At 35.0% G+C, this 15,788-nt stretch overlaps 2 protein-coding genes across 3 annotated transcripts in view; both read right to left on the reverse strand.

Moving 5' to 3' along the window:
• LOC134840542 (uncharacterized protein DDB_G0284459-like) overlaps window positions 1–2,327 on the reverse strand; it is a 47,288-nt gene extending 44,961 nt beyond the window's left edge. Inside the window, exons 1-2 of the mRNA XM_063856424.1 lie at window positions 2,272–2,327; window positions 1,178–1,355 (exon numbers count right to left, since the gene is read on the reverse strand). Coding sequence (XP_063712494.1) covers window positions 1,178–1,355; window positions 2,272–2,283 — 190 coding nt within the window. The 5' untranslated portion in view covers window positions 2,284–2,327. The remainder of the gene's footprint in view (window positions 1–1,177; window positions 1,356–2,271) is intronic.
• A 3,280-nt stretch (window positions 2,328–5,607) lies between these two features.
• LOC134839319 (putative RNA-binding protein Luc7-like 1) lies at window positions 5,608–15,619 on the reverse strand. 2 transcript variants are annotated; one of them, XM_063854825.1, is made up of 11 exons: window positions 15,450–15,619; window positions 14,760–14,868; window positions 13,749–13,840; window positions 13,292–13,393; window positions 10,287–10,397; window positions 9,815–9,958; window positions 9,396–9,572; window positions 9,165–9,235; window positions 8,344–8,406; window positions 6,105–6,224; window positions 5,608–5,837 (listed from the first exon to the last, which is right to left on the reverse strand). In XM_063854825.1, exons 4-11 carry the CDS (start codon window positions 13,388–13,390, stop codon window positions 5,807–5,809), a joined length of 816 nt encoding a protein of 271 aa, XP_063710895.1. In that variant the 5' UTR covers window positions 13,391–13,393; window positions 13,749–13,840; window positions 14,760–14,868; window positions 15,450–15,619; the 3' UTR covers window positions 5,608–5,806. The 2 variants fall into 2 exon arrangements, with proteins under 2 accessions (XP_063710895.1, XP_063710894.1); XM_063854824.1 differs by lacking the exon at window positions 14,760–14,868.
• Window positions 15,620–15,788: the final 169 nt, after the last annotated feature.

Raw genomic sequence — 15,788 nt, forward strand, 5'->3', positions numbered from 1 at the left:
CGTAAAATCACAAAAAATTTACGAAACAAAATTTAATTAGAATTTCTGGGAACTCGATAGCTTGCCTTCATTATTGCATGATTGTATCAAAAGACTTTCAGTTTTTATGAAATAGGCTGAAAATTTCTCAAGTTAAGTCCTTAATGAGAGAAGCAAACATTTTCCAAAAACAAAACAGCTTCTGGTACAATTCGAACCCATTGTCTTTGCAACCTCAGGCATGTAGGTTACCTCGTTGCCAAATATGCAACACAAGAAACCTAACTGAACTGATTATAAAACAAATTGACTAAAAGTTCGGTGATTATGTTTGATAAGTAGTTAATCTGCAAACATAATAAGACTAACCCAATAGGAGAAACCTGGGTCAATAGGTCACTTTTTATTCCACTGAGAATTGAAAATTAAATAGCATTTCTGAAACTAAAAAGTTCACGTATATTTGCTCTTTTCTTATTTCAGAGAATAATTTGCTTCCATTTAGCATATGACACCAAAATATCAAGAATATCAAAAATAATCAATATGAAATTTCCAATACCTATTTTTTTCATCATTCGGACTAACTACGTGAAAAATGCTTCTTTCATTAACACTTAAGACGGCGCTTAAAGACTCAAAATTTGATAGCATACAGCATGAATGTATATTTAATAGATGCAATTAACAGCACAAACGAAAGATCATTTGATACACACCTAACTTCGGCTGTTTTATATCTTCAGCAAGCAACAAAGAAATCGAATAAGCAAACGATTCACCTCTAGGCGATGAAAACATGAAAGTAGCTGAAATAATAACATATCCACGACCCCTTACTTTGTCTTGATAAACCATTCAGGTAAATTTGGCGTTCCAGCTTTATCATTCTTCAATCACAACTAAAATTGATACGTTTCCTTAATGTTGACTGGAATTTATCCGGCTATTTAACGGACTTAATGATAAATACCTATTTTCAGTTTATTCGTAGAAATTGTACGAACTACTCAAGTTTTTTTTTTGCTAAATGGAGATGACGTTTATTTTAAAATTGGACTCGTGCAATACATACAAAATGCCAAGCATCAGTATTTTTTTTGTTCATTTTCCTTTTATTTCATACTGGAAACTTTTTTTGTTTAGTTCCAAGCGTAGTGGAAGAAACGTCTAACTTAATTGCACACAGGGTACTCACGTCTGGTGGGGTCGTTGAAAGTGGGATGGAGATGGAACACCACTCTCTCCACCACCTTGTTCAGTTCTATCGCTTCATCGGCCGCTTTGATGTATATCTCCCACTCATGTGTGAAGCCATCCACCAGTTTGGGAAGAGTGACCGCATGGTGGCCGATCTTAATGTCGAACGCAAAGTTCTAAATAAAACACACCCACTTGTCTCCAACATCATCATCATCATCATCATCATCATCATCATATTATTATTCAATCACAGATTCACTTAATCACCCGCCATCGTATACCCACTACATTGACATTTGGCCTCCTAATATACAATGAAGTGTATTAGTACAAATTTTAATACTGACGCCCACTCAAAATGTTTATCTTTTACGTTTCCAATTCGTCAGTGAAAGTTCAACTCGTAAGAGAAGACGCATTTGCTGTTCTTCAAACAACGCAATTAAAAATATGTTTCACCTGATTTTGTACCGATTTTGTTCAGTTTTTCCATGTATTTTCACTCAGTCAACAACATTCGAAGAGAACTGCTTTCAGAGATATCAGCTGCCAAATGCGTTCCCTTGAATCCATTTATTCATGACAAAATGACCTAACTTAACAAAATGATCTACTTGCTTAAAGTGATCACGTCGCGTCAACTTGGTTTGAGACTTCAAACTCAGTTTCATTGGTCCCAAAAACAATCTGCCTGTACCGCAGCTTATTGGATACGCTTGCCTTTTTCATTATCCGTTTTTCTTCAAATGCGAATTTTAATTGGTGGGTGGACCCTATTATGGAAACTCGATTTATAAAAAACAGCAGCTGAATTTTAAAAAAATGCCAAGAAAGAATGAGTTTTTATGCCATTTTTCGGTTTTTAATAGGTCGGTTTGGTATGAAATATCTACGATAGGTTTTAGTTACACAAATTTGAAACCACAGTTTAGTTAAATAATACCATTCCGAACTCTCGATAGACTTCTAGGCAATTTAACTTTGCCGTACACATCTTCAGTATCTAAGAATGCATTACATATACAATTAACTTTTTCATAGGAAATAAGATCATAAATATTCAGTCTCTCATTTAGATAATTAGCTTACCAGATTGCTCATTTTTGGTTTATATCGACTACATGCTTCGCATTGTGCATTTCTATATTCTGAAAAAAAAAACAGACAGCAGGTTAAGCTATCTTGTCAAAAAACAAACTTAACCCACGCTTATATAAGTGCTTTTTAGAAAACGTATCCTTGGCTTATTTAGACACTTTTCAGGCTCAAATAATGCAAATTGGATTTAGTTATGTCCATGAGCCTTTTTTAAGCAAAAATGACAAACTGATAAGCCGGTTGCCGTTCAAGTAGTACAGAATCTTCCGAGCGAAGTCTTCTCTGCAAAGAAAAAGATCCGAACAAAAATGGTAGGACTTTTGTTTTCGTAATAAAAGAGGAGCATTTTTGCAACCTAAAAAAACTTTAATTAGTTTGAAAACAACAAAAATGTAGCTTGTTTTTCTGTGCAGAACACTTTAACAAAATATGCCCTCAGTAGTGTTTTGGAAGATTGCTGAAAAAGCAATCTGATCGACTTTGAAAAGACTCCTCGCGCAACTCACACCCCCTTGCAGCAACGTATTGCCTAGAAATTATAACCGAAAAGAAGATGAGTAGTTAATTGAAAGAACTCAAAAAACCAGACAGCAAATGAATGCTTGTTTTTTGTAATTCATAACAGTATGACTTCAACTTCTAGATGACATTCAATAATTTAGAAGAGAACTTCATAAGTATCACCCGATGCATACGCTAAGATACACTACATGCAAGCTCCCTGTGAAAATTGGTGGATTGCATCGAAAAGATTATGTTAAGAGAATAAAATTTCAGAAAGGAATTAACTGCTTGCTTTCAAACCTTTAATTTGTCGGAATTTTGAAACTAGTACAGTGAATAGTTCGAAATCAAAACAAAAGGCAGTGTTTTATACAAGGAGCGAGTGTATCGTAAAAGTTAACAATCCCACAAGAACAGAAAAAATAATCACCACTTCATTGTAATAATTTTCTAAGGTATTTTTGAAAAAAAAACATACCGATAGATCCTCATTAAAATTTCTAACACTGACCAAATCCTCGCATATTGAAATATATATTCAATTCAGTTCTCTTCAAGTTTTCTAGTTTTTGTAATTTCCTAATAATATTTCGACCCAATGAATCTCAATAAATTGGGCGCTACTTAAGACAAATTTATTATTTATATCTTAAGATTTTTATATCAAAAGAAGTTCTTTATTGGAAATGTAGAAGCTTCACTGCTTTAAATGTACGGTCTAGTTAGCAAATTAAAACAGTAAGTTGAAAAACCAGGAAATAGAAGTCCAGGAAATAGATAAACCAAATGATTTGTTTTAAATTCTTCGAATATCACAAGATTAAGTTTTGGGACATCTATTGAAGAAACAGAACTGCCTGAAACATCGGTAGAGCGAATAACTCGTACTTCAAATTCACAAGCGAAAAGCAGCAAAACGAAACTCACAAGACTCAACAAAATTTAGTGTTTTAAGAAACCTAGAGCGAGCTCAGCAGCTCAAGCTGCTTCGAACAATATACCAACATAATCTACTAGTACGAAAAAAATTCGATAAAAAAAATTCGAAAAAAAAAACAATTTTGCTGTTCGGTAGTGGAATTTGCCTTCCTTTTAACAATGAAAAAGCACTGAACTTGAAAAAAAACCAATTGCGAAAAATCAAAACTGAGCGTGAACAAATTTCCTGAAAACAAAAAAAACACAAAGACCTATACAAAAGTACTCACTACGTTCATTACTCAATTATAAAAACTCAGCAAATTAAATCTCGCCTTCATTAATTTCGGCCTTCACTTATACACAAATGCATAGAAATAAGAAACAAAAAATATATAAAAGTGTACCCAAAAATTTCGATGCAATCATTACGAGGCCAAACTGTGCATTTTTGCATTGTAAGCGGATTCCGCAACAAGGACGCTCCATTTCTTCTTCTTTTGTTCTTTACTTTCCTTTGATCGTTCCGACAACATTTTCACATGTTTAAAGACTTGTCTCTGGAATCCAGGAACATACAGACACAAAATTGTGCTCCTATCCAGTGCACAGTTTGGCCTCGTAATGATTGAACTTTTTCATTTCAAAACTAAAAAAAATAAACAAGGATAGCCGGAGGCTCTTCAAGTAGCAGAGAGTTCCGACCACCTCCATACAAACTGGCGTCAAGTTTGTGCGTGTTGTGATGATGCGCGTATAACGTTAGTGAAATAGAAATAATCGACAACAGTTGTCTTCGAAAAAGGACCAACACAATTTTTTTTAAAAAGCAGAAACATTTTCCGTTTTTTGCACCATGATTTTCGTAATTTTAATGCCAGGAAAGCGCTAAGTGGAACTACCAAAACCAGCTTTCGGGATTGAAACTAAATTTTCACTACTTAAACAAAAAAATTCTAGTCAAATGTCGAGCAAGTAAAATGAAGACTTGCTTTACATTCTCGAAATTAGACCGAACTCAAAAACTTGAAATCAGATTTTCTCGAAACTTGGACAACTTTTTGAAATTATTCTATAAATGCTCCAATGATGACTGAAAAGGCTATAAATTATTATATCACTCGACTCATTCCGATGATTTGGTACCTGATTTTGTGTGACAAACCAAAAAAAAACGAAGACAGAAATTCTTCCCCATTTTCAAGGATCGGAATGAAAAGGATTGTGTAATTATATGAATATGTGTAATTATATGAATATGGTTTCAAACGCGAAAAAATAATCTATTGAGACGGTTGCAACGATAGACGCTTCTTTCTTAAATTTCAGTATGCTCATTAGAACTAACTATTTGAACAAGTTTTTAGATTGATTTACGTTGAAAAACAAATTTCAATTTTCGAATTTCAAATAAAAAACAGATGACATTAAAGCCCTTTGAATTTATATAACAATTTATTATTGACACTTTTTTGATAAAACTAATCCAATTTGAGAAAACTGGATCAATAGGTACAATTTTTTATTTCACTGGGGAACTCGATAATTAAATTCCACTTTCAAAACTAGAAGTCAATCACGTTTTTGGCTGTTCGTTAGTATAGTTTGTCTTCCTTTTAACAAGAGAAATGAACTGAGTTAAAAAAAAAAATCAAAAATCAAACCGCGAAAAAGTAATTTTGAGCCTGAACAAATGTCTGAAGAAAAATGAAAAAACCACCGCGACCTATATAAGAGTCTGAACTACGTTTGTGTTATTAATGAGTGACATAGGTGGATTGATATTTTAAAATTTGAAAAACTGGAATGCAAAACAAACTTTTGAATTAACTGTAATGATCGAAATAAAGTTTTTCTCGGAGGCTCGACGATAAAAACAAAAAGATATAACAACAATTTAATTTAAAACAACAAAAAGAACTAGAATGATTAGCATATTAGGGTAGCATAGAAAATCACATTTCTCAAAAGAATAAAAATAACCATTGACTTTGCGTCTAACAACACCAGCAACAGAACTATAAATATTTCGAATGTCAAACACATCAGAGTTGGAGCTATGAATTGTTCAATAACTGTATCAGCACATGCCCTTCCATCTTCTTCATTCTGAGCTGCTACTTCCTGATCGAGATCTGAAACAGAAAAACTTTGTTTTTACAGGGATTACCATAGATTCTTAAGACAGTAGATTCCTCTTGAAAAAAATTATACTTTGGTAGCAAAAAAATATAATCAAATAGTTTTTTCATGGGCCCTTCGCTTTTTTATTGTGCTCAGTTTCTTACAGAGCAACTTAAAAACTTCCTTTTCTATATACAATTAATTGTTAAATAACACATTGTGTTACACTAAATAACACTTAAATTGCCGACAACAACTCTGTGCAATATGTCCCCTACCTCCTGTGTCTTCTGCGCCTATGATCTCTGTCTCGTGATCTGGATCTGCGACTGGAGCGGGACGACTTCGAGTGGCGACTGCTCTTCTTCCTCGAACCACTGCCACTGCGCGATCTCCGCCTGAACATGAAGAATCAACTAAGAGGCTGCACATGTAATAACACGTATAAATACGGGTGTAGTTGTGAAGGGACATAATACACAAGCTGAATTGAAGTCATCGATAAACAATACCAAATACCAAAAAACACCCTGTCATACCAAAAAACACCCTGTGAGACTTAACAGATTCAGACACAACCAGTACAACTTGAAATACCTCAAACTTGAAAGTTTGGAATAAAAACTATATGCCCTTAAAATTCCTTGATTTTCACAAATAATTTATGCTTGACACTATTTTGATTAAATTAACCCATTTAGAGAAAACTGGATCAATCGGTTAAATTTCTATTTCGCTGGGAAATCAGAAAATTAAATTCCACTTTCGAAACTTGAAGTCGATTCAGTTTTTCGTGACCTTCACATTTTAACTGTTCGATAGTGGAGTTTGCCTTCCATTTACCAAAAGAAATGACTGAATTTGAGGCTGGAGTCGCTGGAACAAAAATCGTATTGACCCAGTGTTTTCTAATTGGGTTAGTTTTAACTTTCGAAATTTTAAGTCATTCAAGTTTTTCGCATCATCATTTTCTTTCTAAATTGGAGAGCATATCTTAGTTCCTTTTATAAAATGAATTTATAGTGAACTTTCAAACAAATCATTAGTCAAATAACCAAAAACAACCAGCCTTGGTTCATTGAATGTTTCGTTGAAATTACCTAGCCAAAAAACCTTCGTTTAAATAATTCAAAACAAAACCTTCGTATTCATTTCGTTCACTGACACTTAAAAACATAGCCAACTGACATTTGGAAGAAAAGAATTAACGCAAGGAAACAGAAAAAATGACTTTCGAAATTTAAAGAAAAAATGTATGTCCTTAAATCGCTTTATGTTTCACGAACAATATGAGGCATGTGCTTTTTGATAATTATAAAACAAGTTGGAAAACTAGATCAATAATAAAAATTTTAATTTCGCTGGGAAATCTGATAATTAAATTTCACTTTCAAAACTAGAAGTCGATCACGTTTTTCGAAATTTTAACATTTTGCAGTTCTATAAGGGAGTTTGCCTTCCCTTTAAAAAGGTAAATGATGTCAACAAAAAAATCAAACTGCAAAAAGTCAAAACTGAGCGTGAACTTTTCAAAACTTTTTCCTGAAAAAAAAAACAAAAAAACTTTCAACACCTACACAAGAGTACTCACTACATTCATTACTCTTCAAAATTTTTGACGGGAAAAGCATAGCGCGCAGTTTCAATACGATTACTAGTGCCGAGCGTGATGATACAGTGAAAAAAGTGAAAATGTCAAAAAACAGCCATGTTTAGTTCAATAAGTAAACAGAGGCGAGGCTGCAGCTTCGAAAACACAAGCAAGAAAGCGGCAAAGACTCGGGAGCTTGAAATTCCCTTAAAACTCAAATTTTGCATGTAATGTTTAGAATGTATTAAACCAAATTGCGTATAATTTATGCATTTCAAAAATCTCAAGAAATATATCGAGTTGGAGAAACTCTGAAATGGATTTTAAATTATTATACTGTTGTATGAAACAAATTGCTTTTTTGGGTTCAATTAGTGAATTGAAAAGCATCCATTGTAATATATTTTTTACTAAACAAATGTCAAAGCACATATGATATTATACTACAAATGCTACATACCGATTCAAATGTACAAAAAAAACACTTTCGTTTGCTACTTAGGTTGGACAAAAGAAGTTGCATCGTACCAACATATTACGCTACGCTCGTGTAAAAAATGAAAGGCGAAAGTAATAAAATTTCGATGTGTGCCGAAATCGGTGACTGACCTCGAGTCTCACGTCCTTGCATCTTCGTCATGGGCACTTCATAAGCATCAAAAACTAGCCACCAACAAATCAGATAAAGATATAATGCTAATGTAACTGAAGTAAGCCAGATATAAAGCTATTGCTGCTAATGTGCCACAAAATAAGATAAAAAGGCACTTTTAGTTGCAACTTGAGTTGGAAAAAAAGTCAATTTCGTAATACGACACAACGCTTCGCTTTTGTAAACAGACAATCAACAGAATAAACCTCGATATTCAAACTTACAACTAGCCCATCAAAAAACGGCAATAGTTTTGGGTCAAATATCAGTTTACCTTCTGTGTCGGTCTCGACTGCGTGACCTCGACCTCTCCTTCTCCTCGCCTTCTTCTAGATCACTGCAATACAAATAAATGATCACAATCAATGAAACGCTGTTCAATCGGATCTGTAAAACTGTGGTGCCGTCTTAAACTATCCGCACAAAACGAATAGAATTGGAACAAATTTTTTCTGAAATTCGTTTAATTTTAGATAAAAAAGATGTCACAACAGAATTACATGTTACCAGAATTAATATGTATTAATTATTAATCCAAAATTTGTTCCACACGTTGATTTTAAAAAAGGGGTTTTTTGGGTCAATTCGTTAAGTTTAAAATTACCCAAAAACTTCCGGACCAATTTTTAAACCAATTGTATCAAAATAATGTGTAAAAATTGGCTAACTAGTTTCAAAATAGCTTCAAAACCAAATAATAAAAATCGGAATTTCATTGAAAGTTCTAGATCGATCATTAAAACTTCATTGAACATGCTAGACATTTAATTCTTCTCAAACTTGATTTTGTCAAAATCTAAGGAATATTTTGACGTAATTGGCAAACGAATAGGTCCAAAAGTTTTGGAGTAATTTTAAACCATTCGAATCGTCCCAAAACGATCCGTTCTAGGATAAAAAATTGGAAGCCAATGTTTCATAAATAAACAATGTAACAATTCTGGTAGTCTTCATCGTTTTTTGTCATAGATTTTGAGTTGAAACGTTAAACCAATTTGAGTTGAAACATGTTTGCTATTTCCAGTTTTCATCGTTTTATTCATAATTAAGATCAGAGCAGAAGAGCAGAGCTGTTTTACTACCCGCTTGGCTTACCTGTTCGTTCTGCCCTCGCGAGATCTTGACATGTCTCCATCTCTGAAATTCCTCTTAGATGTCACCGACAGCTGGAACAGTGAACTGAACTTAAGATCATTTGCACATGCGGGAAGGGCTTATCAAGGCAACTTCAGAACAAAACATCACGAATTTCAATGGGGAGAAAACTATACAAGAAGATTGTTTGGTGACACGATCATTAAGTCCTAAATGGACTTGACTCCTCACCCTCAGCTCTTCCAGCTTGTCTCGGATGGCGATGAAGCCCAGGTGCAGTTTGCCCCCGAAGTGGTCTGCCAGTCTTCGGTCGTTGTCATACAATCCCAAGTAGGCTGAGCACACCTCACACACGCGCAGTTTCTGCTGCTGGAATGTACTGGCTGGCATCGTATTCCGATAGTCCTCCTAATACATATTTGTTAGATACAGTTTTGTTTTTATCGGAAAATATTCTAGAGTGACTGATATTCTGTTAGGGGCAGGTGCAGGTTAGGATAAACAGCAAAACTGTTCTGATCAAAACCGGACAGCCTCGTAATTTTAACCGATCAAATTGCACCAAATTTGAAACTCTGCAAATTACTATTGTTTAATCTAACTTTCAACTCTGATGATATTCCTCATTTGTATTGATGATCATTACTTGCCTCCAAGCGTCTCTTCTCGGCCTTGAGCTCCTCCACCTCCTTGAACAGCTGCATGGACTTGTCCACATCCCCCGCCTCCCCCACACTCTCCGCCTCCGCCAACTTCTTCCCTATCTTCTCCGCCATCTCGTGGATACCATTCACCTACACACACACACACTCTCACACACACAGATACACTAACACCACCTTCACTATTTCAAAATTATATGCGCAAAATCAGATGGTGGACGTGTAGTTCACAAACTATGTTTGAAAAAGTTTACGAATTATGACCATGTAGAAGCAGTACGTATATTCCGCTGCGTCAAGACCACAGTATTCTTTTATTTACCGCAAAAAATCTAACCCTGGTCATTTCTTTTCCTAGCGGGTCCTACAGTCATCGTCTATTCACATATATGAATAGAAAAAAAAACGAATAGTTATGTATGCACTCCTTTAGGCGAATGGAATGATGCGAATAGGGTACCTTGGTGGTCTGTTCGATTGTCAGGTCCTCCTGTTGTTCAGCCAGTCGCTTCTTGGCCGACTCCGTCTTCCGGTCACAGTCTGCTATGAACCGCTCCAGGTGATCCATTGCCTAATCATCATCATCACCCATCAATCATGACAAATCGTGTCACTATTCATGAATAACTACTTAAACCATGACTCACTTAAACCATGAATTACTTAAACCATGACCTATTTTCAGCCTAAGCCAATGGAACGATGCTAATACAATTTACACTTTTCTTCAGATCACAGGGCGCTTGATAAAATTTGAGCTCTGAACCTACAAAAATCCAGAAGGACTCCTGCTTGGCATACCCGGCGGCTCACAAATCAAATACTTCAGTTTTTAGTCGCAATTTTGAGCATTCGCTCCTCCGCTTTTTTGAACTCGTTCGTTAAATTTTGTCTATCAATTTTTTGTGTCAATTGAAAATTGTTATTTGGGAAGACTAAGTTAAGTGTTCAGTAGCGGATATAGAGAGAATAGACCCTCTGGACATCCAAAATTACTATTTCACATTTTTCTCATCCAACCTACACTAAAGAAATTTAAACCAGGGCGAAGATCACATTGCAAACCCAAGCAAGAAAACGGCAAATAAGAGCTCAAGAAAGCACAAACGAATATGACTAAGGAAAAAGTAAAAAATACACTTGAAAAATAAAATGTTTGCTGTGCCGGAAGGGAACCTCCGACATAAAGGCTAGGAGTTTCACGTCCTCGCATCTGCGCTACGGACCTGAATAATTCCCTACACAAAATGATTTATCTACACTCGTACATTGTCTCGCGTACTTAGCTCATGAAAAACCAAGAAAGAGAGACCAAGGAGTAAACGTTCATGCCAAAATGTTTCAAGACGTTTGAAACCTGGTCTTACGCTTATCCCCAGACAATGTTTGAAAATAAAAAATTCAAAAAACGGATAATTTGTCTAAAATTGGTCTTTTCTCAAGTTCATAAAGGTTTTTCTGCCGAAACAAAGAGTAAACATTTCAGTAGACAAGATTCACGGGACCTTTTTTTCCGATTCAATCCTTAATCTTAGATGTGGGCAGGTAGCTTTAAAGAAAAGTGAAAAAGCTTCACAAAAACGTTCAAAAAGTCAAAAAAGGGCATTTTTCAAAGCCATATTTTTTCGACCAAAATCAGGGCGTAAAAAATTTTGGCAAAAAAATCCAAAAAATGAGAAGTCAAAATTTCCTTCAGTGAAATAACAAGCCTGTAAGACGGGGCAAGGTAAAAAGAAACTAGCAAAAAATGATATTTCTTGCGAAAAGTGCAAGTATTTTAAAAGCGTTTCGAAAAAATAAACACAGCCAACAGAGAGTTGGAAGAGTCAAAGAACCCAAGTTGTTTTTTTTAAATCTCATTTTTAAAATTTCAAAGAAAAAAAATAGATGACCTTGAAACTCTTTTAATATTTGAAACCCTATTTTAAATAGGAGAAAACTGGATCAAAAAGTAAAAATTTTTATTTCGCTGGGAAATCTGAAAATTAAATTCCACTTTCGAAACAAGAAGTCGATCATATTTTTCGTGACCTTTAAACTTTCGATGTTTGATAGTGGAGTTTACCTTCCTGTTAACAAAGGAAAAGAACAGAACTTTAAAAGAAGTCAAACAGTAAACAAATATACTTGAGCCTGATTAAATTTTAAAACTTATCCTGAAAAAAAAACATCGCAACCTATATACGAGTCTGAAATAGGTTTATCGACTCTTAATAAATAATAAAAAAAAGACGAAAACCAAATCCGATGCTATTTTATCCTGTTTATCAAACAGCAACTAACACTAGCCACCAAGAAAAAAGGTAACAGATGCTATTAAATAGCCTATGGTTGCAAATATATCAAAGGTGCTATAAAATGATCACTTCTATTTGCGACTTAGGTTGGAAAAAAAGTTGCATCGTCAGTATTAAATTACGCTCCGCTTGTGGAATACAGGTGGCAATATCTACTAATTTTGAAGAAGCTCGTCAACACCTTCCACGACGTGCCTATAAATGAAACTATGGCCTGTTTAAAAAAACTCGCCCGATCATGCATTAACACTAAGGCGAAGTTGCACTTCGCATGCACAAGCAAAAATATGACCGATAACGCTACTGGGAAAACTGAATGAGTAAAAATTTGAGTCTTCAAAATTTTTTGAGTGGCGCACGCCAGTTTTGACGCATTAGCAGTACCAGTCAATTTAAAAAAAAGTAATTAACCGACTAACACGCTTCCATTTATAGAGCAGTCTATGGAGCAGTAATAACATGAAAAAATAGGAAGGTAATGAAAATAAAATGAACTTTTTTGAAATTTGAGATTTTTTGAGAAAATCATCACCCCACACGCCATATTAAGTACAATGTGATACATTTGGCTTCTATTAACAGTTCAAGTATGGCAAACAAGCTTCCTTCAACCAATTTGAAACGATTTCTATGACGGATTAAATCTCCGCTTACGCGTTCATAGCGCGAAATATATCGCGCGTTAATTGTCCTAAATTGGCAATTTTTAAACCCTCCTAACTTTACGAAAAATGATCACAGGTGAAATATCTTTCCAAACTGCAGCTCAGGACAACAATACCTTTTGTATGATGTATAAAAATCCCGTCAAAAATGGCTACTTAAAAAGTCGAAATTTGTCTTAAGAAAAAAACCACCCGACCACAAATATTCCGTTACTTTCGTTACGAAAGTCGGAACAATAATAGTCTGTGTTAAAATCCTTAGCATTGGCTGTACTTAATAGCTGGTTATTGATCAAAATGAACACTTTCAAAATGAACACATTTAATCGCAACAATATTTGCGTCGCAACAATATTTGCTTCGCAACAATATTTGCGACTTGGGTTGGGAAAAAAAGATAATTCATACTATAACACAATCATTCCTTGTGTAAACAACTGCCTGGTTCTAAAGAAAAGAGCGTTAGAACAGTTAATTTTTTGTCTAAGTATTAATAAACTCACGTCCATTTCATAGTTGTAAGACTTGCCCTTCTTCACAGCTGCCTCGTAGTCTGCTCGGAGGGCCAAGTCATGGTACCTCGAACACTGTCCAATGTCCATGCGCTTCAACATCATCACTAATGTCATTTATCAAATAAAGAACCACTCACTGCTGACTAGCAATGCAACAAGAGAATATGCAAAAGAGGATATTTCAGCCATCTAATGAACTGTGATGAGACCAATAATGACAGCTGGCGAATGAGATTGAAAAAAAAAGAAACATGCTTGATTTCGTTTGAATGCTTATTCGGAAAGTTTTCGAAACCAGTCCTTAAGCTTAAGAATTGCACTTATTTGCTTCCAAATTCCAAAGAAAAGTTCCCGGATCGTGGTGGTATTCGAACCACCGATCTTGCAATTGAGAGACTCGGTTACTTTTACGTAGCAACAAATGGGAGACTTAAGAACTACCAACCGTAGAGTGGAGGATGTCGTGGGGACAACAGTTGAGCAGGAACGACTTGCACACTTTGCTGTCTGAGAAGTGGTACGTCGGCTCATCGTCCCCTGAAATGAGCAGCAGATGACAATACACTAAGACAGAGAGATGGAAATTCTGGAATACAATCAGCACAAATACCAGTAACACAAGGATTCAACGGACCCTACTAACTCAGTTATATAGTAAATATAGCGAAAATTTGCAAAAATAACCTAAACCAAAAATTCTAGCTGATTATTAACAGAACAAATGGACCTGAATACTGAGATAATTCTGTTTCCAATTTGAAGGATTTTTTGACTTTGGACTAAAAATATAATTGTCTCGCTAAGAAATTTGCAGTCGTCCAATCAGTTTTTGAGGATCTAAGACTTATATTTTCTGTTCAAATTAAGAATAGCAAACACCCTTTTTCTGAATGTCAACTTTTGCGCATACATTTACAGTTCGAATTGTGTACATACATTTACTGTCCAAAATTTTAAGAAATGAGGCTAATCTTCTCTTCCAGTGATGAAACTCATCTAAAATAACATTACTCATTTTTATCAGAGACAGAACCCTAGTTAATGGCATATCATATCACTACACACAAGTACATGAGGAAGTATTAGTTGTATCGAAGTCTCAGGAACGAAAGTGCTTCCAAATATCACAGTCTGGGATTTTAATTATCATCAGCTAATTACTCAATTGAAAAAGATCTCTTTTTCATTTTAAATCATAATTACTCTGAAAAACTTAATAACTGACTTTTTATAAACTTGAATTTCAGGCGAAAAAAAATGAAAAACGATCGCTATTTTTCTCAGACAGTTAAGTTGGAGCACTTCGCTTGAAACCTATCAGCTGCTTCAGTTTTGCTTGTTGATTGGTAGTGTATTGCTCCTCTGCTATGGTGTAAAATAAGAACAAGTGTATTGTTGTTGTATCATATGTATAATTAAGTTTAAGACCGGCACTCACAACCAGTCGGCGACTCACGGAATAACACGAACAGAACAGAACGCGCAACTCGACCTCCGATTTTAGCTTCGCGAGGAGGAGGAGGAGAAGGAGTTCAATTGCAAGGCGATGCGAAGCAAAGTCACCCCTTAAAAACCCACTCGTCTAAAGTCAACCCTGCACTCATCACACAACTGACCATATCTTCATGGTCTCATATGCAAATGACCATACATAGAATAACTATGGTTAGCCACACCACGACCATTCATCGTGTATTAATCGCTCTTTTCACCCAATTTTGTTTACAAACTTAATTTTTCACTCGACTTCTGCCGAGCTAAAATTGAACCATAAATTAAAAAAGTTTTGAACGAATAGTTGAATGAGGTCATCACAGATCGTCATGTTGTCGATAATTCAATGTGTTTTACAACAGAAAAATGTGGCATTTACCAGAATCGATTTCCATGTCAAATAAAAACACAACACCAATGAGAGAACCTTTCGAATGACAACAGAGAATGAACGGATTTTAAATAAAGTTATAAGTGGACAACAACCATATTTGCACGCTGGGAATTCTTTCCTTCATTCAATTTTCTATCCACCATATTTTTTATTCTGTTAAAAAATTGCATTTTCCCTCATTACTTTCCGAAGATTGTTGGGGTTGATAAGTGCCCCCTTTAAAAAGTTTAGAGTGTGATAAAAGTTAGTTTATTTTACCTGCAGCCGACCCCATCAGTTCGGCCAGCTGCTGTCGCATCAAGTCAGTAGCAGATACCATCTCAAAGTGCTCTCTGCTCTGATGCTTGTTAGTACAGTTTAACTCACTGATCAAATGAAACCAAAGTCAGATTTGTAGTAACTTTTCTTGCAAAAGATTGAAACAAACTTTTTCTGAAAGAGGACACAAAACGATGAAATCCAGAGCCAAGTGAAGCGAAAAAACTAACATGATTTTCATATCAAACTAATAGTTGTATTTACGTGTATTTAAATTAACTAGATATATGAAAGTAAATTGAGGGTGGTAGGTTAAGCAGAAAACATTTAAGATGACAG

Source organism: Symsagittifera roscoffensis, chromosome 2 (assembly GCF_963678635.1).
Source record: "Symsagittifera roscoffensis chromosome 2, txSymRosc1.1, whole genome shotgun sequence".
Taxonomy (NCBI): Eukaryota; Metazoa; Xenacoelomorpha; order Acoela; family Convolutidae; genus Symsagittifera; species Symsagittifera roscoffensis.

Excerpts from the sequence above, each read along its gene's own strand:
- LOC134839319 (XM_063854824.1), bottom strand. The coding sequence starts at position 15,510 with ATGGTATCTGCTACTGACTTGATGCGACAGCAGCTGGCCGAACTGATG. Across the intron at positions 13,841-15,449 it reads ACTGATGGGGTCGGCTGCAG|GGGACGATGAGCCGACGTAC; the intron begins GTAAAATAAACT and ends TGCTCATTTCAG. Across the intron at positions 9,236-9,395 it reads ACAAGCTGGAAGAGCTGAGG|CTGTCGGTGACATCTAAGAG; the intron begins GTGAGGAGTCAA and ends TCACTGTTCCAG.